General features: G+C 30.7%; 1 protein-coding gene across 2 annotated transcripts in view; it reads right to left on the bottom strand.

Annotated features, from left to right (window-relative positions):
- Nucleotides 1-25,093, bottom strand: part of LOC143252456 (late secretory pathway protein AVL9 homolog) — a 33,128-nt gene extending 8,035 nt beyond the window's left edge. The window contains exons 1-11 of one of the 2 annotated variants that reach the window (XM_076504603.1): nt 24,963-25,093; nt 19,609-19,769; nt 17,270-17,390; nt 15,320-15,405; nt 13,813-14,041; nt 12,817-12,896; nt 11,646-11,715; nt 5,751-6,643; nt 4,656-4,790; nt 2,588-2,726; nt 1,565-1,645 (exon numbers count right to left, since the gene is read on the bottom strand). In XM_076504603.1, the coding sequence (XP_076360718.1) occupies nt 1,565-1,645; nt 2,588-2,726; nt 4,656-4,790; nt 5,751-6,643; nt 11,646-11,715; nt 12,817-12,896; nt 13,813-14,041; nt 15,320-15,405; nt 17,270-17,390; nt 19,609-19,680 (1,906 nt within the window). In that variant the 5' untranslated portion in view covers nt 19,681-19,769; nt 24,963-25,093. Of the gene's footprint in view, nt 1-1,564; nt 1,646-2,587; nt 2,727-4,655; nt 4,791-5,750; nt 6,644-11,645; nt 11,716-12,816; nt 12,897-13,812; nt 14,042-15,319; nt 15,406-17,269; nt 17,391-19,608; nt 19,770-24,761 lie in introns of both variants that reach the window. The other variant, XM_076504602.1, reaches the window with a different exon arrangement.
- Nucleotides 25,094-25,340: the final 247 nt, after the last annotated feature.

Here is a 25,340-nt window from a genome sequence, read left to right as displayed (position 1 = left end):
GCATGTCTGTACAGTGCAGATGTGAAGAGGTCACTGGTTACAACAGGAGTGATGTCACACTCGTTAGTAAACAGCTGCTGCATGGTTATTTGCATGTGGATATGCAGAAGCAGGATGTTGAAGGTTAGGGCATATGTTAAGCATCTGTGCTGATAGAGGGCAGTGGTAATTGAGAAAAGTTATTTTAAGTGTGGAGGTAAAATATCATTTGGATATAATAATTCACAAGATATGCTCACCAGCAGCTTCTGTATTATATAATTAAATACAGTAACTTTAACTACACATTTAAAGAGTTATTTATAACTTTTGTGATGAAATTATTTAGAAACAGGTCAAAGAGCAATAAAATTTAATTATCAAAAGATGTATACTGTTATGAGCTTTAAGCTATTTGAGAAAAACAATTTTAGTTTCCTATTACAATTTGTTATCATTCGAGAAAGAAAATGGTGCTTTATATTTCATATTTTTTATGGTGGTTACAAGGTCTGTCAAATTGACCAAATGCTTGTAGAGTTAGAGTAGAGAATAAAACAAAATATAAAGTTTGATGGTTACTTTTAGGAGATTTTGGAGATTACATAAATGACATTTCATAATTTTTGGATGAAGAAAAAAGTATTTTTAAGGTTAACACAAATTTTGCACTTGGAACAGTCAGTGCTCTGATTTCACATATTCATGAACAAATTTTTACTATAAATACTTAAAGAAAAATCTGACTGTGTTCAGAAGAATGGGATATTTAAGGAAAGCTTGCTTAACCCTTCTGTATAACTACTGATGGTGAAATTCAAATTTACCTCACAGCTACAAAAAAGTTCCCCTTTAATATGACATGGGAATATCTTGCTGTACTTAAAACAATCACCAAACCTCAATTAGTAGTGCCATCTGTGTTCGACATCATGAAATATGGATGTTTGTGCTTCTTTACATGAACCACATATAAAAGACAGTTTCTTTATACCAAGTATTGTTAGCTAAATGTTTTATATTTTGTAATGAATTTGACCTCTTATTTACTTAGTTTTACCTAAAATTAATGTATGATACTTTTCTGCTAATTGTCCTCAGTTTTGTTTAAATCATTTTTTCACCATCCAATACAGTTTAAGAAATATTTCTATCAGATATAGAAAATACAGCTTCTTTCAATATTAACAATACAAAGGGTGAAATTAATATTTTTATTTCTAGGTTAATAACAGACACTTTTTGGGATTCAGACTAACAATTAATTGTGCAGTAAAAGTTAAATAGTTGAAGATACGTAAAACATTAATCTATTTGTTATAGAATTGAAACTGATTATCACAAGGTCAATGGAATCCACTGAGCCTGAAGTGAGAGGTTAAAAATGGAAAGTTCTAAGCTTCTTTACTAACATAACAAAACACTAGTGTTTATTTTTTGTACTATAAGCTAGTCACATTTGAGACAAATCTTATTGAAAAGCATGATTTTACATCTCTTTATCATAATTTTTGAAAATTTTACACCTGTACCAAAATTCTCAAATTAAATCACCTGCTTATGAAAACAAAACTAATGGTTATACCTTCTAGCTGAGCTGTCCTAAGAAGACTGAGCAGGTATAATTTAAACTGGGCTCTCACCCATTCATCTCCACCTTCCCAACCTGAAAATATTAATTTTCTTGTATAGTTACTTTTATTCACTTGATAAGCAATGTATTGAGTTATTTATATATAAAACTGTTCATATTTCTCATGAAATCAAATAACTAAACCACACACAAAATAACAAAACATGTTATTTACATTAATCTCTAGTCTATACTAACTGATGTAATGCCTAGTCACTTAGTAAGTTTGTATATTTACTTCAAACAAGCTGTTAAAGCATCATCAACTGGACATAAACCAACTAAGCTATTAAAACTATCAACTTGGACAAACTAAATAAGTATCTACTTCTTAAATAACCATACACTAAAAGAATTGGATACTTTATATATATATATATTTTTCAAGAATACACTGTACCAGTTGCAAGTTTAAAATAAACAAGTTTAAAAATGAGATTTCATGTCAACACAAATACCAGCAAGATCAGTAGAAAAACAAAAACACAACTACTGCTTCCTCGAGAAATCATCTATGCAAACACAAAATTAACTATTCTCTCTTCTATAAAAGTCAGTTAAACTTTTTTTTCTATAAGACAAATTATACTTGTCATAAAACATTAAAACATTAGTACAAGGCTTATATTGTTCAACACTATGTTCTTAATCTAGTCCATTAAAGGTTTTTAAAACTTAGAATGTATAGTAACAGTATTACAGCCATACTATTTGTCATATCCATTGTCAGCTCTTTGAATGCAGGGCTTGTACAAAACTAGAGGAATTACTGATTGCCATAAGACACTTTTATCAAACACTAACATCCTTAAATTACATTCACAATTTTGTGTAGAGGAATATGGATTAACACCATTTATGGTTCAGAACTCTACTATATCCTATGTCTGCACATATAACTAAATACCTGGATGAAGAGTTTGTACTTCAACACTAAAGCCTGAAGTTCTTATAAGATAATTAGCTTTAGCCTACCTGTTCCATCTAAGAATACATCGTTTTTCTCTTCACTGACATGTTTAACAAGGTAATCAGCAAATCTCAAATCTTCTGTAGTTAAGTGAAGCTGTTTCCTGAGGTCAGCATCAAACACTTCTACTTTGGATTCTTCTATCTGAAATATTTATTTCTAATTTCCATTTCACTAGACTATTAACCTTGACATGAGAAAGCTAAGACTTACTGCAAAAAAACATTTCAAAAATAATCTTGTATAGTACATTAAAATAAACATTTCAAATAAAACTTAGCACAATCACTAAACACTTTCCACTTTTACCCTCACTACTAGCCAAACCTAAAACCAATGAAGGTTAAAAAGTTTAGTTAACAAGTTTAGAAATTTCAGGAACTAGTTAGGAAAGTTACTTAATCACAACATTTGAACACAATAAAACCTATGTAAAGCTGAACATTTTTATTCTTCCAGCAATCAAACCACCTCAATGTGGTTTTCTGGCAAAAATAATAAAAGAAAGAACCAAATGAAAGACATACAGGCTTCTTGAAAGTAAGAAAAATCACTACATTCTAGAATGAAATCACAAATCTATACTTCTGAAATACATAAAAACTCTCTGGATCAACTGTTGTAACATTAGTAGATAATTTATAATTATTTTGGAAACTCAAACTTCTAGAAAATTACCAGAGTAAGAATTTATTTTATATTATACAACACTTGTATTTTAAGTAGTCCGTGGTAAGTAAGAAGAAAGAAAAGAACTATCAGAAAATGTTAACGAATGTATAATGTTCCTTCTTAATTGCAAGTCAATGTTACCTGTTGAGTAAGCCTCAAGTATTTGTTTTTTGGTGGAATTTACTAGTAACCAGGTTTTGTTTTGCCAAATGAAAATTGTTCTAGCAGAAAAAAAAAATTAATGCTTCTTGCTAATACCATTGTTGAACTGGTTTCTATACTAATTATCTAATAATTAGTATAGAAAACTAATTCAAAAGTTTAACAATGATATTAGTTGTTACATAGACATTTTAAACTAGCTTTGGGCACTCTAAAAAAAGTATAAATTAGGTTGCTTTCCATTTTGTTTTTTTGTTATTAACTCTAATAATTTCATCAGGTACTAAATACAAAGGTAACTTCATAAAAGGCAATAACTGGCTTATTTAACACTCCTACGAAAAGACGTTTCTAGTCCTGATTTCTCCAAGCCCATTCCCCTGGCTGTGGTTTCGCTAGATAGTAGATAGGGACAGTGGGAATCTCGTTAATCCATTCATTAATGGATTTAAATGGCAATTTCATTTAAATACAAAATTATTAGCCTAATATTAATAACCTTTCAAGTTGCTCTGGGGTCTATTAGGCCCCACTTTTCGTAGGAGTGTTAACTGTTTTTAAACTCATAGTCAAAGGCCTATAAAAATGTGAACATCTGTCCTATTTAAGAATGACTATTTCCCTTCTGTAGTAAAAACCAGCACATGTACATCAGATAGTTTCCAGTTACCATACAAAAAATAATGGTGATAAAGCAGTCATATTGTATGTGAAAGTTTATTATATATAAAATAAAGAAATGTCATATTTCAGGGCCTTTTCTTTGCCCTTTCCATCTTCTCAGACAATAAATCCTTGAACAAGACAGTCCATATACACAAAACAGTTTCCAATTACCATCCAAAACTTTACAGTAACTGAGCCTATTAACTATGGATAATGGACGCTTTTATTTAGGATAAAGGATCATTTTTACATCATTAATATAGGCAGTATTCCTTCAAATTAAAAATAAATCATTGATTTTCTTGTAAGAATTGACTCATAATTTAAGAAAAGCTACACAAACATATTTGTCTTGTCTGACTGAATATTTCATCTCTTAATATTATACTTATGGTCACTATAGTTACATCAAGTTTTGCACATCCATAAATAAAATGTATCATGAAGGACAGAATAAAGATAAATTTGATCATAAAACCTGACATTATGATATTTAGTTCATAACCTCCACATTAATTGTTAGTATCCACAATATTAGAGTTCAAAATAAAGCTTAAAAAAGTATGTTTTTACCTCAACAATCACATCAAAGAGGTGTTTCTTCTGCTTAAATAAGACATTATTTGCTCCAATAACAAAATTGCGTATGTTTACATCTGCAAGGTGATCCAGAAATGGCAGGGAAAGATAAGGATGGCACAGCGAGCCCTACAGAACATGTATGATAAACTGGAATTACATATTTCTTAATACACTTTACACAAGGCATAATCTCTAACAAAGTGAATGTAGTGAGAAAAATGCTTTATGGCAGTCAAATTTATAATTCCATGGACTTCATACTAAACTTGTCAATATATAAAAGTCACATTTTAATTATAATTTAATTTGTTATGAAATTACAAGATATTTTACTAACATGCTTCAGATGTATAATATCCCTAACAAAACTATGAAATTACAAGATATTTTACTAACATGCTTCAGATGTATAATATCCCTAACAAAACTATGAAATTACAAGATATTTTACTAACATGCTTCAGATGTATAATATCCCTAACAAAACTATGAAATTACAAGATATTTTACTAACATGCTTCAGATGTATAATATTCCTAACAAAACTAATGTAGTGAAAACATACTGCTTTATACACTTATAAATTTGTGTACTTTATACAAAATTTATCAAAGCACAAAAGAGACAAGTATGTTTTAATTTCCTGTCCTGTTTTTTGTTACAGAAGTTATTTTAGCAATTAAGTACTAAATGTATTTGTTATGAAAACAAAAAATACATATAACATGTTAACTTTTTTTTTCTGATCCAAATCATTTCAGTTTGGTCCACACCTACAATGTGCTGTTTATATTAACAACTACATATGGAAGAATAGTCATATTATTTAAATGCATTCTTCCTAAAGACTATTGAATTTTGTTAGTGAACTGCTGTTTTCACTTTCTCACCTTCACGTTTTCATGAAAATTAAAATTTAGTACAAATAACTCAAGCTATGCTCACAATCTGTGATGTGATATACATCACAACAACTAATGTACATCTTGGTCTTTAACTGATAAACTCACACTAATAATAATTAGGTAAATGAGCTTATTTAACAAAGTCAAGTTTTTTTTAGTACTTTGTTTAATACACTCTTACCTTTTTGAAAATTTCTAATGGAAGTCCACACGAATCTAGTTCCAAACTTATCAATGATGTAAGTGAAACTGACTTATAGTCATTATTCTTCATTGTCTCATCAAGCAGACTAGTTTCACTGTTTACAGACACACTGTCCTCTGTTGACACATCTTGAGGATAAGTCATACCTAGCTTAAGAACACCATTTCTTTCAGTCTGAGATGAGCTCTTCACAACAGATTCTTCAGTTTCACCCAAGTCTTTATGGTCATCATAAATATCTGTAGTGGAATGGTTTAACGATAGAGAAGTCAAAGCTTCATCTATTTCTTTTAACAGACTTTCATCCTCCATAACTACTTTACTTCCGTGAACATCCAAAGCATCTTGATCCACTGAATCAGTACAGTCACTTCTACCATTTAATTCCATGGAACTAGTGCTACAACACTGATCAAAGTATTCTGTACCACTCAGAATGTCTTTGGTACTTTTGTCTCTGGAGTCAGGTTCTAATTCTTCTTGTGACTCGTTACCATGACAATTCAGGTACTGAAGACAGTTTTGGTTGTCAGCATCCTCCCAGACATCTCTATTTGAAAGTGAGGGTTCAGTGAAGTTACAACCTTCTGAGATTAAAGGTGTATCACGTATCAAAGACATACTAGTATTCTGTGAATATAATGAAGGTAAATCCTGTGGCCAACTATCTCTTTGGTTACCATTCAGTTCATTTTTTTTTTCTTCTTTATCAAGACTCTGGAGAGCTGGGTCATAACTAGGCCCCAGGTGAGCCTCAGTGTCTTCATAATGAACCTCCAAGTAATCTCCTTCCTGGATAGTACGCAGATCTGGTGAAAGTCTTTTCATGTTGACATGAGCTGCTTCTTCCAAACCTTTTTCAATCATACCTTAAACCAAGTAAAAGAAAGGACAGTTTTAAACACACTTGAGAATTAAGACTGTATACATTAGCTAAAATATGTTTCTCAAACACATACAGGGCTCACGCTGTCGCTCGCCATATTCGCCAATGGCTATTATTTTTGTTTTTTGGCGAAGAAAAATTGTAATTGGCAAATATACCGGCAAAACACTTTGTTTACAAAATGCTAGACTGGTTCACTATGTCAATGTTTTTTTAATGCAAGTATGCGGTAAGCAGATAAAAATCAATAACCCGTCTGCATTCATGCAAGGTCATGGTCAGGATCGACAAATGTGTGAAAAATTGTTCAATCAACAGCGACCTAACAGCTTGACACAAATAACTCATTTATATGTGGTTGATTAGTGGTGCTATAATTAAAGGACGACCACAAAGATTGTGATGGCTTTCACACGTGTAATTACATTATCTAATGGCACAAGTTTAGTTTGGTAATGCTTGAGTGATGATATATATTTTATTAAGCAGGGCTCTCACTAGAGAGACTTGGGAGAAGTGGTCTCCCAAAACAAACCAAACCTCACCCTTCGTAAGCTCAAGGAAAAGTCATCTTATACAGATTATATTATAGAAGAAAAGAATGCTATTGACTGTAAACTTTTCCATAATTTTGTAAAATTAGAGCAAAACTTCTCTCTGGTTTGCAAGTCTAGAGAGAGCCCTGTTTAGCAGCATGTAATAACAGTCACTTTTAATTTAATGACTCGTCTTCCCATGTCATTATTGTAATGATTTGTGTGTGAAAAACATTGAACTTTGCAACTGTGAAACTGTTGTTTTATAATAAATTTGATAAATGATAAATTCATTGAAATAAAATGTATGATAAGAAGTTGTCATTTATTCTTTGACTGTCTTATCATATGTGACTGGCTAGAGGGTTGGATACGGATTAAACCTATCTGGCTAAAACACTGGCTAAAACTGGCTACCAAAAAAATCATTTGGCTAATAGCCTGGCTACAGAAACATTTAGTCCAGTGTAAGCCCTGCATATATCAACAGTGTTATTGAAACAAAAACAGCAACAGCACCAGAAAATTTGACACAAAGAAACTTTTAATTTAAAACTAAATTTATTGCTCAGGTTTTCTTTCATGTTGAACTTGTCATGTTACAGTGTACAACAATGTAAAATACATGAAACTACAAAATCTGACACTATTGTACATCAGATCCTCTTTCAGCTCAAGATGTTATGCATGGATGTCTAATTTCTTACCTAAGTATGACAATTATTAAAAAGAATCTGAAATCTATAGAACTTGCAATACACTAGGCTTTACTTTGTTTATTTACACTTGTCTTTATTTTCAAACAAGCACTCAACTTAAATATTTCTCATGTCTTTGAAAGGAACATAAATTTGGTTTGTTTTTATTTGAATTTCACACAAAGCTACATGAGGACTATCTGTGCTAGCTGTCCCTAATTTAGCAATGTAAGACTAGAGGGAAAGCAGGTCGTTATCACCACCCACCTCCAACTCTTGGGCTACTCTTTTCCCAACAAATAGTGGGATTGACCATCACATAATGCTGACATGACTGAAAGGGCGAGCATGTTTGGTACAACGGGGATTTAAATTCACGACCCTCAGATTACAAGTGAAGTGCCTTAACGACCTGGCCATGCCGGGCCAAAAGGAATACAAGACTGGTGCTTTTAAACTGTGGTTTGAATTGGTATAAAGGGATAAGAATTGGTGCACCTGACTTATAACCAATATTCTTTAGCTAACAGCTGTTACCCATCATACAGACTGAAACAAAAGCCTTTCTCAAGAACACAGACTAGCCTTGAACTCAACCATCTCACTACAAGTTTACAATGCAAATTCACAGAGTCTTGCCATCACTATTTATAAAAAAAACTAAAATTAAACTTTTTGTTACCAATTTAAATATTATTTACTTGAATTTACTGTTATCTTTGAGTGTTTAAACTATAGACAGCAGTGCTTTATGAAAAGCACATTCAACCCACATATGCTGTCACTCAGCTAAATCTTCAGTTATCATAGATGTATTATGAAAATTAACATTACTAAAAGTAAAAACACTTAATAAACTATAACATATTACCTCATACACTAATATATCGTTTCAAAACTTCTGTATTTAGTTGTCATCATTCCAAACATACAACACTACTAACAATACTTGTCACCTGTTACATATATCAGTTTCAACACTTCTGTATTCAGTTATCATCATTCCAAACATACAACACTACTAACAATACTTGTCACCTGTGACATATATCATTGTTTCAACACTTCTGTATTCAGTTATCATCATTCCAAACATACAACACTACTAACAATACTTGTCACCTGTGACATATATCATTGTTTCAACACTTCTGTATTCAGTTATCATCATTCCAAACATACAACACTACTAACAATACTTGTCACCTGTGACATATATCATTGTTTCAACACTTCTATATTCAGTTATCATCATTCCAAACATACAACACTACTAACAATACTTGTCACCTGTGACATATATCATTGTTTCAACACTTCTATATTCAGTTATCATCATTCCAAACATACAACACTACTAACAATACTTGTCACCTGTGACATATATCATTGTTTCAACACTTCTATATTCAGTTATCATCATTCCAAACATACAACACTACTAACAATACTTGTCACCTGTGACATATATCATTGTTTCAACACTTCTGTATTCAGTTATCATCATTCCAAACATACAACACTACTAACAATACTTGTCACCTGTGACATATATCATTGTTTCAACACTTCTGTATTCAGTTATCATCATTCCAAACATACAACACTACTAACAATACTTGTCACCTGTGACATATATCATTGTTTCAACACTTCTATATTCAGTTATCATCATTCCAAACATACAACACTACTAACAATACTTGTCACCTGTGACATATATCATTGTTTCAACACTTCTGTATTCAGTTATCATCATTCCAAACATACAACACTACTAACAATACTTGTCACCTGTGACATATATCATTGTTTCAACACTTCTGTATTCAGTTATCATCATTCCAAACATACAACACTACTAACAACAATGTACGGTTATCATTTTGTCACCAACACTTCTATATTGTGACATATATCATTGTTTCAACACTTCTGTATTCAGTTATCATCATTCCAAACATACAACACTACTAACAATACTTGTCACCTGTGACATATATCATTGTTTCAACACTTCTGTATTCAGTTATCATCATTCCAAACATACAACACTACTAACAATACTTGTCACCTGTGACATATATCATTGTTTCAACACTTCTGTATTCAGTTATCATCATTCCAAACATACAACACTACTAACAATACTTGTCACCTGTGACATATATCATTGTTTCAACACTTCTGTATTCAGTTATCATCATTCCAAACATACAGTATTACTAATCTCTCACACATCAGTTTTAATAGTACTTTTGTTTATTTCTATAATGCAAGTCATACAATATGCATGTTAAAGATTTCTTTATCACGAGAGATGAAGCTGTAAACAATCTGTAATGTAGAGGCCGAATACATTCTTTGATTGGCAAGTTCCTTCTGGTATGGACTGCAGTTTCATCTATTGAAGGCTAATCAGCACAGTTTTTGTTAGTAAAGCAAGGAAAGACAGGTCTCTTATAATGGTTAGGTGTATATAATACCTATGGTGTAAAGTAATTTAGGTGACTATATACAAAGTGAAGTGGACTGAGATATACTTAAAATGCTTTATCATCTTCCACAGTTTCAACACTTCTACCATGTTTAGTATTTATCATTGCAACTTTAAGCACTGCTAACAAATACATTATCTTCAAAATCATACCATTCCTGCTGGACAACAATGCTCGTATTATCATCTCATGCACATATTAATTTACTTCCAGTTGCTCTCACTATTAATTGTTTTCACTATCAGTATAATATCCTACAATCAGTACACTATTATTTCAATACTATTTCACAATGTTCTGGTTTTTAAAATCCTTTTTATATATCTCAAAGAAAGGATAAGGCTAAAATACACTAAATAAGCAATACAAATTATTGAGTTTATCTCATACAAATTTACCTTTATCAATGTTTATAATTTCCCTTCTGATATCATTGAGAATATTTTTATGTAATGAGATGATTAATTGAAACAAAATCTAATAAAAAACTTATGGGTAGACACTTGATGATATATTACATAATAAAATGTTAGCAAAATGAATTGTAAACTTTACTTAACATTACATTCTACCCTGTTGTGTTCTTTTTTTCTGTAGGCTGATAACAGTTTTTTAATTTTACTTGTAACAAACCCTCTTAATTAGCTTCACACACATCATGCCACATTGCCTTATTTATTCCCATTTAATACAAGGTTTAAGACAAAAATGTATTCTCAAGATGGCTGGTATGGGTATTAAAACTTCAAGTAAAATAAAGTACAGAACAATGTTTAGAGTTTCTTACATCATCTTCAAGTTAACAATTATAGGATGTGTTTTATTTTATAGTTAAGATTTTGTCCAATGTGCAACAAACATTGTGTTTGGTCTTTTATTTTTCACAAACTCACTCATTAAAATTTATAACTGCCATAAACTGTACAGCTTACTAAAATATCAGCCTTACATTTAACTAATAATATGATCAGAAGAACAGATATAACAAACTGAAACTTCCATTAAATGAAGTATCTTTCTGAATTTACGACACGTAAACTATCAGAAAAGCAAACACCAGTGGTGATATTGACATCTCAAACACCAGTGGTGATATTAATACCTTATAAAACAAGAACGCATGAAGCTCTTAATTTTCTAACAAACAACACACAGAAAGCACTAATAAAGAAAACTGATACAAGTCAACTAGTGAAAAAAAAAAGTTAGTGTTATATGCAAATCAAGAACCAGTAAGTTAGATAAAACAGTACCTGGAAACAAGGAACACAATGTTAACACAACAGAGCACAAATCCTTTACTCCAGTGTTGTAGAAGAGAACCTGTAAACAAAACAAGAGATTTTTTATAGTTAAAATACTGTTTTCAACTCTAAAGTAAGAATGTTTGACAAACAGTGTTTAAAGTGTTCCATATTAATTATATTGGTTTAGTCGTTAAGCACAAAGCCACACAGAGGGCTGTCCATACTCTGCCAACCCCAGAAATTAAAAATCTGGCTTTGAGTGATGCAAGTCTAAAGGGTTATTGCTGTGCCAAAGGGGGTATTTATTATATACATGGATTTACAAGTTCCAGAAGAAGTAGGATGGACAGGAAGAAAAGGTCCAGCAGACACAACTGACTCCATAACCTGCCGTACAATAGCTGTCACATCACCTTCAGTTAATAAACCTCTTCAAGCCATGATTAAAATAGATCTTGTTTGTGAAATTCCTTCTCTCTCTCTCAGAAGTAAACTCACATCAGTCTGTGAAGTCATAGTAACAAAGTGAAGCAATGAAAACTAAATCTGAAGAATAATGAAAACCACTTCCATTAACAGATGCAAATCTCAACATATGTTAAATATGGTTTTGTGTGTGTGTGTGTTCAATGCCTTGGCATTCAATGCCAAGGAAAATACTGAAGTTATAAGGGGTGTTTACTGTGCATGAGGAAATAGTACTACCCTCCTATTTGTGGAGGATTTTTGTCAATCATCACACATTAGGTACGTTAAAACAAATATTAGACCAGAGTTGCTTCAAAGCATGCTAGTCTAGTGGGCACACATGTGAGGATGACAATTGTTCTGTGTGTACAGGTGAGTTATTGTCCAAGAGTAAAAACACTTACACTAGTGAATACAATAAAAGACTGAAAGAGCTTGTATAAAAACACAATATTTTAAGATAGAAATAAGAAAACATTTGTTTCTAATATTATCTTTTGGAATGTACACAAAGACAAAAATAAAAATGAATCATGTAATTGTTTGTAATACTGTCATTAATACTAAAGTAAATTGGAAAATATAAATAAAAATAGTACAAGTCTGAATCATTTTGTTTTCATCATGTTTTTATAACAGATAAAAATTTAAGTACATACAACTAAATCACACTACTTGAAGTATATCAAACTTTAACTGTATTCCTTACCTTCCTTTCCAGCATCAGCAACTTAAATAAAATCAGCGTTTTGTGCTTAAATGTCAAAATGAGATCTCGAGCAGAAAGCCCTAAAATAAAATTGAAAAATTTTCTAGTATACTTAAGTTGTACGATAAGAAATAAACACATTTACCAACCCATAACTCCTAGGCTATAAAAAGTGTATATAAATATTTAATAAACTGTATCTGGGCCTACTGTCTTGCTTGCTAAATCAGTTGATCAATTTTCCAAAACAATTTATTTGAGCATCAGATATTCATACAAAGCATTATGAACAGAGAGAACTTTGCTGAAGTTGTTTGTGTACATTCAGTTTCATTAAATTACAGATGTAAGGTTACATGATATTCCACGAGAAAATTTTATTGAGGTAGTTTATGTATACATATAGTTTAAATAAGATAACATGAAACTGAATGGAAAAAACTGCCCAGACAGTTTGTGTACAGTTTCAGTAAACGTAAGATAATCACACAAGATACTAAGACTGGAAAGAATTTTGCTAAGATGATTTGTATATGTAACACATACACTTCACAACAAACAAGAAAACTTAGCAAGAACTACTTTAAGTGTTACAAAGTAAGAATGTTGAAGAATAAAGATAACAAAACATAACATAATGGTATCTCTTAGCACCTTTCAAAATAGCTTCACTTTTCAATATTAATCAAGAACTTGAAATCATTTTATGACGTAACTTCATGTAGATAAAACTCAACATCATAAGCACATTAGTTTAAACAATAAAGTGTAATTTACCCTTACAAATTTTTTGGTACACAAAAAATTCAAACCATACATAAGCAAATTATTGTATCCTTTCTATTCAACAAATTATGCAAATATAAAAAAATAGTTTAAATATATTTTGCTGCAAAACATATATCCTTATATCAAATACTGTTAGGATATAAAACTTGTTTGTCAAAAACAAAATAAAAATTACTCCTGTAACAATAATTATAGAACTGAACTTACCTAAGAAAACTTGAGATCCCCACACTAGATCAGGACTAAGCAAAGAGTTTAGGTTTTTGTATGTTTCTTCTAGTAATGCCACCTTACTGAAGTCTCTTTCATTAAAGTAGACATGGGTTATAAGTTCTAACTTGGTCTGGATTAATCCGTAAAGAGGGAGACGACTCAACACACAAACACTCTTTTGTACAGTTCCCCGTGTTATGTCAAGACTACGATTCAATAATCTCTGTGGAAATAGAAGTGAAGTCAGTTTAAGCATAATATTTTTAGCTAACTAATTACACCCATAATATAATGATAATGATGGGAAATGTGTTTGTTTATGCTATCTACAAATGATGTTATAAAGATCATGAGAAAAGTTATGAAATCCTCAAATGGAGAGACTGAAAATTAGATTACTATCTACAGATTGGCTTCCAGCAGGAAAAAGCTATTGGAAACGTTTAAATTATATCACACAAATTTGCCAAGAAAGGTTTAAGTCAAAATTTTGATGTAGTATCCATATTAAAAGTGTGTGTAAGGATACAAGCAAGAAAGCTGCTGATTTACTGACTGACTAACTATAACTCTGTGTCACAACATTTTTACTTTTTCTTGTTCCTGGGCAGAAAGTGTTATTTCCCAATTGCTTATGCCTAAAGTAAATGGAAAAGACCTATTTTTCTCTTCAAACTTTGGGAGCATATAACGTAAACATGATGGGAGACTATATTTGGGAGCTGATATGTGAAAGTGATTTACATTACAGTCGCAAACCTCAAAAAACTACTCACTTCTAAACATTTTCGTATAAATACATGTAAATCTTGATTCATATGTTATTTTATTCAGACCTTATGTAAATGAAAATGTGCAAATTTGCCCATTTTTACATAGAAAATAGGTTAATTTCTAAATTTCATTATCCAGGTCACAAAAGCAAAGTTTAAAAGGAATAATGGCCATTTTCTGTACTTTCACAACATAAACAATTAAGAAATAACACATACTATCAAGGAACAAAATTTGTGTTACACAGTGTAACCAATGAATAAGTGGTTTTGGTTCTGGTTTTGAGAATTATGATACAATCAATATAGTGTTTAAAATTTAGTAAACATTACTGGATGTATAATTAAGGAATGTTTTGTTAGTTACATAAGCTGATTGTAACGACATTGTGACAAAGTACATTAAAATGTTTCAGTGTTTGAATCTTAATCTCAGAGTCAGATTCTTCACTTTAACTGTAAATTTTCTCCAGTTAATGCTAATGCACTGCACTTAAAACTGCATTCCTCATCTCAATACAAACAAATTGTGACTGGTAGTAATAACTGAAACTCCAATGGCTAGACTATTGGTCTGTCTGTCACAATGCATCAAATGTTGTCTTGACTCCAAAATTATTTGTAAAACTATGACTATTATTGACCTTAATGAATAACAGAAGTAAAGTAGTTTTAAAATATGTCATGCTTTTACAAGTTCATAGATCAGACTGTTGTCTTTAACAGACCTCAGCATTCATCTGTCTATAACACGATATCCCATACACTGTTTGCTGGGGGCAGTCCACGGATGGAAGATGAAAATAAATAGTTTCTAAAAAAAGATAAAACAAAACAAGTGGAAGAAAAAAGCAACTATGATATTCAAAAGTAATTTATTTATTTTGATAAAAATACAGCACAAATTTATTTTAATGATAAGAGGTTAGTATATTATAACCAGTAAAAACACTAAAATAACTTTTTAAGTACATTATTCTTTATCATATCTTTGTTTTCTGCTTGCATTTTTAATGTTTACTCAATTTCTTCACTTTTTTTGTATGTTAATTTCAGCTGATCTCAAAGTAAGTTAGGATAAGAGACTATGGTTAACAACTCTGGTGAGAATTTCATTTAAATTCATAGCTTTCTAAAATAACTTGCTATTATTTATAAATTAATGCATAAACAATGCTGAACCAATACTGTACCAACTGTTATCCATAAAAAAAAAATTGTATTAATATACTAAGACTAATATGATCATAATACACTTGATTACACACTATGCTACATGTACGGAAAAACAAAATATTAATGTGATTACATAATATAACACTGCCTGTGAAGTAGTATGTATAGAAAAATAAAGATGAACTACTAATGAAGATAATGAGTAGTTAACAAGCATAAGAATGACTTAAATTTACATTGTAATACACATGCCACCAGTACATACAGTGAAAAGTTAGGTGCAAAGAATTAGTACAAAAATAGAAATGCAAATTCCATTTAATATTTTTTACCCAAAAGAATGATAAAATAATCACTGATACGTTAGTCTCTACAAATAAAACTTAGTTTTTGTAGGCATTTACATTTTGCTAAGAATATTCAGAAAACAAAAAACTGACAAAAATAAAACAGTTTGTTTTATCATGGATTAGATGAGGAAACTTTATAACATTTACAAAAGTAAAAGGTAAGTAATTCTTACTTTTAAGTTCTAAAGTTTAACTTTTCCAACAATAGTGTTCTTTGACTTGTGTTCAGTCAGAATAATATATAAAAACTGATTCTTTATATTCATGGTCTAACTACAGATAATAGATTTCACTAATCCAACCTTGTTTTTGATACCTGTACATTCCAGAGCAAGTGAGAGGCTTTGATAAAAATCAACTAAAAAACTACATAATTATGTTATTCTCATTTTACTCTTATTAAACTGGAAATAATTAATTAAATGTTCAGTTTACATGCAATAGGTTTTTTTTTTACATGTGTTAAAATAATCTTTCTCTTTTAATCCTTAAAAGCTAGACACTGTCCTTATATGAAAGATAGCCATTTATTCATTTTTGGATAATGTACAGAAAAAAGGCAATAAATTAAGCACCCATGACTCATGGGACCCATGCCAAACTTGAGGATGTGCACAATTAAATCAAGGGTCCCCCCTCAACATGTAGGACATGCCACCTTGTGGACAGAAACCTTGGCAAGAAATTTGTTTAAATTCAAGAACAGTCCAAATTTGATGTCACTCAGTCCAGACAACTTACCATAATCCATACCATGCTTTTCACCCAGGTTTCTTGTAGAAAGAGAGAAATCATATGTTTCAGGAAGAAAAGCTGTTGAACCCTACACAAGGCAAACAGCTGAAAAGTCTACTACTGGAAATTTCATGGCTCATACCAACTTCACAAGACTAGAACACCACAGAAAAACATCTAGACAATTCATTATAATTAGGTATAATTATTATAAAAAAGGGTGTGATTGTGAACTAGGCAAGATATTTCAGACATACTTTTGTAACTTTTCATCAGCTGGCTGACATTTAATATAACAATCTCCAGAAGGAACATTAAATACATATTCTGAAAGGTAAATGTAATTTCTAAGGAAAATAAATATTCAGTGTACAAACCATTTTCACACTTTATACTCTTCGATGCCATAACAATTACCTTTCTCACAATTGTGTGCTCCATCAGGTAAAGCAAGGGAAGGAAGGTGTTTCCAACATTCAGGGAGTTCACTGCTATCAAAAGGTTGACCTTTTAACAGTGGAGGGTAGGAATAGTCCACCTGGAAGGGAGTAAAAACAAGTGTTTCACAACAACTATAATTGTACATAAGTGGCAATAATCAGTGTTGTACAACAGCAGTTGTATGGAAGTGGCAATAATCAGTGTTATATAAAATGTATCTCAGGATGGCTGGTACGGGTATTAACAATTTGCCAATAAAGCAGAGAACAATGTTTCGACCTTCTCAATCCACCTTCAAGTTAACAGATAGAGTTTGCAACTGATTGTTGATGGGCACATCTTAGAGACAAGAGTGTAAAAGGGTACAGAACTACAGGGGTATTGCAGTTGGATGTTGGGTTATTAATTAGTATAGGTATAAAGGTGTTCCTTTATATTGTTTTAATTTTGGTTTTAGTTGCTGTATAAGTAGGTCTTCTTTGATTTTACAGTTGTTTATATTTGTTTCCCTACTTAGTATCAGGGTGTTTTCTATGGTTATGTTGTGTTTATTTGATTTGCAATGTTCAAAAACATGTGAGGGTGTTTTTTGTATTCTTTGAATCTAGTTTCCATTTTTCTGCTTGTTTCTCCAATACAGAAATCATGGCAGTTGTTGCATTGTATTTGATAAATAATGTTGGTGTTGTGTTTGCAGTGTAGTTTTTACAATGTATGGACTTTAGTTTTGTACCTGATTTTTGAATAAATTTGGTGTTTACTGGAATGTGTCTTACATTTTTTCATTGATATTGGGAACAAATGGCATGAAGCAGTGCAAAGTTTTGCAGTTTGTTGAATCTTGGGATTTATTGTCATTAAATGTTGACTAGAACTGGTGACACAGGATTCCCCATATTAAAGCCATTTATTTTATTTGTAGGTAGTTTTGAACATAGTTTTGGTGGTAGTGAATTCTATAAGGGTTAGTAACTGGTCACTGGGGATGTGTATCAATTGGCTGGGGTCTTGGATATTAAGTTCTAAAGCTACCTTGCAGGCTTCAGTGGCTGGAACTTCTGTGCAGAGGGAGATTATACCAAAACTGGCAATTAAGGTTTTATGATTTAGTTGATTAAGAATAGATTTAAAGTTAATAGAGTCTGATGTTACATATTTAGATACACTGTATTTACAGAGTATGTGACATCAGCTGGCCCCATTTTCAAAGACTCTCTTTGTTAACCTGAAGATGATCTAAGAAGGTCAAAACATTGCTCTCTGATTTATTAGTAAAAGTGTTAACACGCACACCAGCTGCCCTGAGATACAATAACCATTGTTTTACAACAATCATTATAAAGAAAAATAATGTGTGTTCTGCAGGGGTTGTATTAGAGAAGGGACAATAACTATCACTATACAACAGTGGTAGTGAATTCAGAATTGTAAGATTTGGAAACAACATATTTTTAAATGTGTTGTTCTTTTGGTTGATATATGCTCAATAATTTTCTTAATTATTAGTATGTAATCAATCTTGTGTAAATCTTGTTTGACAACTTCAGTGACTTGGCAGGAATTATATAATGCCAACAAGTTAAGCACGAGATGTCTATTACAAAAGATGACGAAATGAACGTATTTTGTTATACTAACAAACAGTACTTAAATACCATAATTACAAATGAAATACTTAAAACCATAAAACACAAGATTGTCTGACACATCAGGAAGTTCTACATGTTATTGTAGAACAAGCCAAGTTGTTTTATATGTTGCTCAAATCATGCAAAGAAATAATAATCCACAAAGTTTAAGATCACTAGTAACCCATTTTTTCAATCTAATACTGTTATTAGATTATGAAAAACAAGTTAATCTGATAGTGAATTTGACCGCTGATTTATACGTTTCTGCATAACACCTTTCTCAATATTTATATAAAGGATACTATTCAAAAAACAGAAGAATAACTAAAAGAAAACTTATGAGTTAGAATGGGAAGAACATATTTTCAGAAACTGAAAATAATTAACTGATTTATTCAGACATTTCAGATTCAGGTGTATCTCCATATAATTTGTAATAAGACACTTGACAGAAACATGGTTCACTAAATAACAAGATTCTCAGCATTTGCTAAACTCTACAAAACATATTTTAAGTTAACAAGATAATTTCACTGGTCAATTCTGAAGTTTTCTTGAATTAAAACCAAAATGCATTTATAAATAAGATGTGAATATATTACCATAATTACAATGAATTTCAAATCTTCAATATAAATCAAGAAATTTTTGTAAACTGACACTGAGAAAAAAAAAATTTTATACCTGGCACCCTTTTTTGTGGTGAAACCCGACAACAACAACGTGAAGGACTGGGTTATTTTCCAGTCCCGACATCCTAAAGCTTCTCTTCTCCAACCAGATCCTTCTACAATTACCACAAAATCATTCTGGAAACTCAGGAGAGTCATCAACTTTACCTGTTTCTAAGGTAATAAATTAACAATAAAAATCAAAGTTTTGAAGACTTTCTGAAGAGCTTAAAACCATATCTACAAATGGCAAGTACATGTAATGTAGCTAAAGACCATAAGATAATTCAAACATTGTGTACTCTAGAACTATGTTATACTTTCTACAAAATGTAAACTGTATAAAAGTTATTATTAAACCCATTGTTATCTATCCATAGAGTCTAAATGTGTGTGTTTTAAATAACATAGCCAAAAACTTCAGTGGATTTTTATATTCTGTGTAGCTAATGCTTCCTACAGACTAGCTTTTATATTAATTCTGACATTGCAGCCAATATACATTACTGCTTATAGTTTGTTTACTTTTCTAATTCTTTTATGTCATTAGAAGATAAGACAAGAATAAGCAAAAGGCATTAATTCAGGACATCAACACAGAAACCAGGCAAAATTAAACATGAACCTTTGTTTTCTTAAAATTATCCAAAAACAAATTTAAGGGATTCAAACTAGCAGCACACACCCCATCATGTGATAAACCTTTCCACAAGTTAATAATAACCAACATCAACTTTCAAACTAGCAGCACACATCACATCATTTGGTAAACCTTCCCATAAGTTAATAACAATAATAACTAACATCGACTTTCAAACTAGCAGCACACATCACAACTGGCAAACATTTCCACAAGTTAATAATAATAACAAAAAAACTAAGATGAGTGAAAAACACTGTACTTTAAAATATTTTAAAGACATTGTTATTTTTTTGTTTTGGGACATCACAACTTTGAATGTAATTATGTTTATATCTAGTTTTTAGCATGTTTTTGCTGGTTTTTACTTATTTTCTTAACACATACATTTATATTCTAAAAATATTTTCATAATTTGTTTTCTGTGCAGAACAGCTTTATGAATTTAACCCTTGTGTCTATTTCTAGGAAATACTCTTCAAGGTAGCATCAAATCTTCAAAAGAAAAATGTGACTGTCAAAGTGGCATCCACCCTCATTATGATGTGCAAATACCACGAGAAGTTGTAGCATGGATGCCGTACTGGAATAGAAGGGCCAAAAGCTTTTGAATTAAGTTTTATTAAATGCAAAATAATATACAGAGGATAACTTGGATCATGTAATTAATACAGATGGGAACCTACTCATCAGCATAATGGAGAAAAAAATCATATAGTGGTGATAAGGTCACTGAATTCATCAGTGATTTGTTCCTAGTAAGGCTAATACAATTGTATTGTGTATTTACAGAAATATTGATAAAAAAGTCAAAACAATAACTATCTCTCCAAATAGATCACTAGCTGAGCCTCACTTTGTAGATTGTGTACAGTTTTTGTTTCCTCACTTAAGAAAGGAAAAGATTAAGAAGCAATTTAGAATAGGATAATTGTGGGGATAAAAAATTTATAGGGATGAATTAAAATGTCTATTTTACCTTAAGCAAAGAAGGGTAAGTTTACAAGATTATCAGGGGACTTGTGAGATAGAGGCCTCTGATTTTTGTGTTATATTCTGAAGACCATATGATTAAAGTACAGAGGTATAAGAACTGGAACAGCTTTTCCTGTTAAATTCCAACTGAACAGCAAGCATTTGTTTACAATCCAGGTTATTAAGATAAGACAGTTTTGCTTTGTTTATCCTTTCTAGCATCTATTCTTCTCAACAAGGTACTTCAGTCAACATGACAATTAACATATCATTGTGACCCATATCATGAATACTTTTACAGACAACTGGTGCTATACATTTATTAGGAGTTTAAGACTGCTGTTCATCAATAAATGTTAAGAACTTTTTCATATTTTCTACCAAGAATTTAGTTTCCTGCACAAAGAACTCTAATGATTTTTTTTTTTGAAAAGAACAAATTGATTCCACATGAAATATTGCATCACATGTACAGGATGTACTAAAAATGTACTGCATGTATATTAATGTATGCTCTCATTTTCCCATCTTTCACATATGACAACCATCCTTTGTTTCATAATTTACATCTTTAGTTGTCAGGATTTTTTTAGTTCATAATAACAGAGTATCTGCTTCCCTGTCATCACAGAAATTCTGTATTGCCATAAAACACAATAATGTAAGTAACGTACAGATACTGCTTTTGTTTGAATTCACTTATCTATATTCCTGTATGAAAAACAAAAATATGTAATAAAATTCAATTGACATGTCGTGAAATAAACAAAAAAAAGAATTGAGGATTACAGAAGAACCGTTGACAGTCTCAAAAGTAACATATTCATGACAAAAAATAGCAGTCCTATGATTTCGTAAATGAAGAAAGGTGTGGATGTACATAACACAAAATTCTGAACAACTTGATGAATTACTGTGTTCTTAATTCTGGTAAAAATGTGATTAACAAGTATTAATAATGCAATTACATCAACTGTAGCTCTGTATAAATCTATCAAGCTTATAATAGAATATTTTAAATATTTGGGGACAAAGCTTTATTAATATATTAAATCAACATTAAACTAATTAAGAAAATAAAAATTTAAGCTTAATTTCTCCCAAAGTAAAATGAAAATAATAAATTTTTCCTTCTACACAAGTAATCTCAAGATAAACATAAGCTTGATGTGGATTACACATGATCATATTATAAATATTTTGTTAATTATTACATTGTTAGCATCTTTAGCCATAACTACGAATACTAAATTTTAATAAGTTTAAGAAAATTTGACAGAATTCAAAGAAGAGTTACAAAAATGATTCCAGGTTTTTAAGAAGTTACTGGATAGAGAATTGTTAAAAATGTGCTGTGTTTTCACTAGAAAACATAGAAAACAAATTTTTCCTTCATGTTTTATAATAAAAACTAAGATGTTTTTAAGAATGATAATGCAGGTAAATGAATGCGTAGATTGTTATATGCAACCTTCATTAGACTACAATGTACTTAGCAATATCAGCATATTGTTGCCTGATGAAGTCCCTTGTAAAAGGGCTGAAAGATCACAAATAAAAGTATTTTAATATAGAGAACAGTTCACACATAAAAAAACTAAGGTACTCTGATCAAAATGACTGCCCAGCACAGGGGATTTCTGTAAATTTAGGTATCATTTTGTACAATACCTAAAAGTGCATTGGACCTAGTTTTGTGAAAAGGTATTTCAATACTAACAAGGAAAGTATGTACATAAAAGTTCACTTAAGGTTCTTCCTAAATTTAAATATATTCTTCATGCAATTTATATTTTAGTACAAAAGATAGAACTGAAGGGATGAATGAACTTGACTCAGTATTGCTCATTAGCCAAGTGCTGGTGCAGTATTACAGTTATTTTGTGTGACAATCATTCTCTCTATCATCAAAACATGCCTCACCCAGGAAGTAGTCATGAACAGTGACTACACAATTTTATTTATAAATAAACTGTAATATGACTACAGTCAGTTTAAGAAACCTTTAATGTAATTTAAGAGTGAATAAAGTATGGCTGGATCAGTGTCAACATTTAAGTAAAACTTTTCTTCATCTCTTGAGTTTTGTTACTTACTATAGTCTACTTTAGACAATATTGATAGTTTCATTTTAGTAACATGTTAAAGTACTACTAAAAAAATATATAGCAAAAAATTATTTCACTTATCATAAAGTGGTCCAAAATGAATGCATCTTTATACAAATTGCTGATCTTACATCTGAAATAAAATATAAAACATTGCATCCACCAGATTCCCATAACAATAAATAATTCTATGTTACTCTATTAAACTAACAGATAATGTAACCAGCCTGGGACGTTCAGTCGGACTCACAAATGCTAACAGGATATCTAAACTAACACTCTCAAATTTAATATACATTTGTTTCTCAATTCAAATATAAAAAAAAGTGAAAATATGCTACAAAATAACAATATTAATTTTCCTTCAAATTGTACTTAAAGAAAAAGCTTACATAACAAGTAGAACTAAAACAATGAGAATTAGAAATTATATATTTACACACATTATACATACTGTGACATTGTATGGCATATATGTTACAGTACTACATAATAAAGTGAACTGAGAACCAATAACTAGTCAGTTTCTTTTTCTTTTCTAGGAAAAGCTTTGCACTGGTAATATAACTGTATGCAAATAATTACATTTATGTTGAATAATTAAGTTGTTTTGACTATGTCCCTTTCTCACCTTTCTTCTTACATTATTATAAATACCTTTCTATGGTTCATGCCCACATTTTAATCCAGCACGACAAAGAAATATATATTTACAATACCACAAAGTTAGTATTAACGATTCTACATTTAACAATCTTAGAATTGTCAAAAAGAACATGTCCAATGTACCACAAAGATTTACAATAACTTACCATGCTAAATATAATTCCCAACAGGATGTTAAACAAGTCATCTTCTAATTTTTAACTTTTATTATGTTTAAGTTTACTGGTTATACTTCAGTCATTTTTAGCTGAGCAACTTCCTTGACTTTACCAAGTTTCTTTTGATATAACAAAATAGTAGTCCAAAAAAAATAAAAAAATTGCTATAAAGCATAAACCAGCATAAATGTACAACTTCAAATCTATTTCTGTCAATAACACTTTTAGCTTTAAAAAATACTTTACAATCTCTTGATGACAAGAAACCCACATGAAATAAAATTGTATCTCAGAATGGCTGGTATGGGTATTAACACTTTTATTGATAAGGAGAGAATAACGTTTCGACCTTCCTAAGTCATCTTCAGCTTAAGAGAGTTTGATTGTGATCTTTGAAATGTAATACGATTTATAAAATAATAAAATTTGTACTTCGAGTTTTTGTGTTGCCTTAGTTAGGTTACGCGTAAAAGTTATTCGCTAACACGTTTAAACCCCATTTCTTACGGACCTTGAAGTTGAAGAAAGTTCAAAGATCTGCCAAGTTGATTCCTGATTTAGAAATAATACTAGTAGTAGTATTAGAATTAGAAGGGATATCGTGTATAGGATCACTTACCAATTTAGGGTTAACCACGTATAGGCCTAAACAGTTCGAAGTATCTATACCAATACTATTATTGGCCACACACACAACTTTTCTTAAAACGCCAAATACCGTAGCATAACAAATTATTACTTATCACGTTATGGAACTTCAAGGCATATAATATTTATTAATTACGATTAAATGTATAACAGTAAAGCAGGACACACATACTTTTGGCTTATTTTCAATAAAATGTGAGATTCGAATTATTTGAATGACGACACCATACGTGACTTATTCCCAACATATTGAAGCTTTAACGCAAACATTTATAAACAATTTTCTGATTGTCAGTGCGTTCACTGGTTTGGTCATTCAAACCCTTTACAGCCGCCTGGTAGCACCTATTGAAATTACAAAATTATGCTCTTAGGAATATTTTAGAAATTCGTTGTGGTGTGGCTATCATTTTACTTAACCAAATATCTTTTTATAATGTTAGTGATATTCATTACATACATAGAGAAATACATTATTAATTTTAACAATAATTAACAATGCAATCCTGAATATTCTTCTTTTATTATTTTCAAATTACTGAAGTATATA

Source organism: Tachypleus tridentatus, chromosome 6, assembly GCF_004210375.1.
Source record: "Tachypleus tridentatus isolate NWPU-2018 chromosome 6, ASM421037v1, whole genome shotgun sequence".
In the NCBI taxonomy this organism is placed as follows: Eukaryota; Metazoa; Arthropoda; class Merostomata; order Xiphosura; family Limulidae; genus Tachypleus; species Tachypleus tridentatus.
The sequence above is the reverse complement of the archived record's forward strand: the minus strand, read 5'-3'. Positions and strand labels throughout refer to the sequence as shown.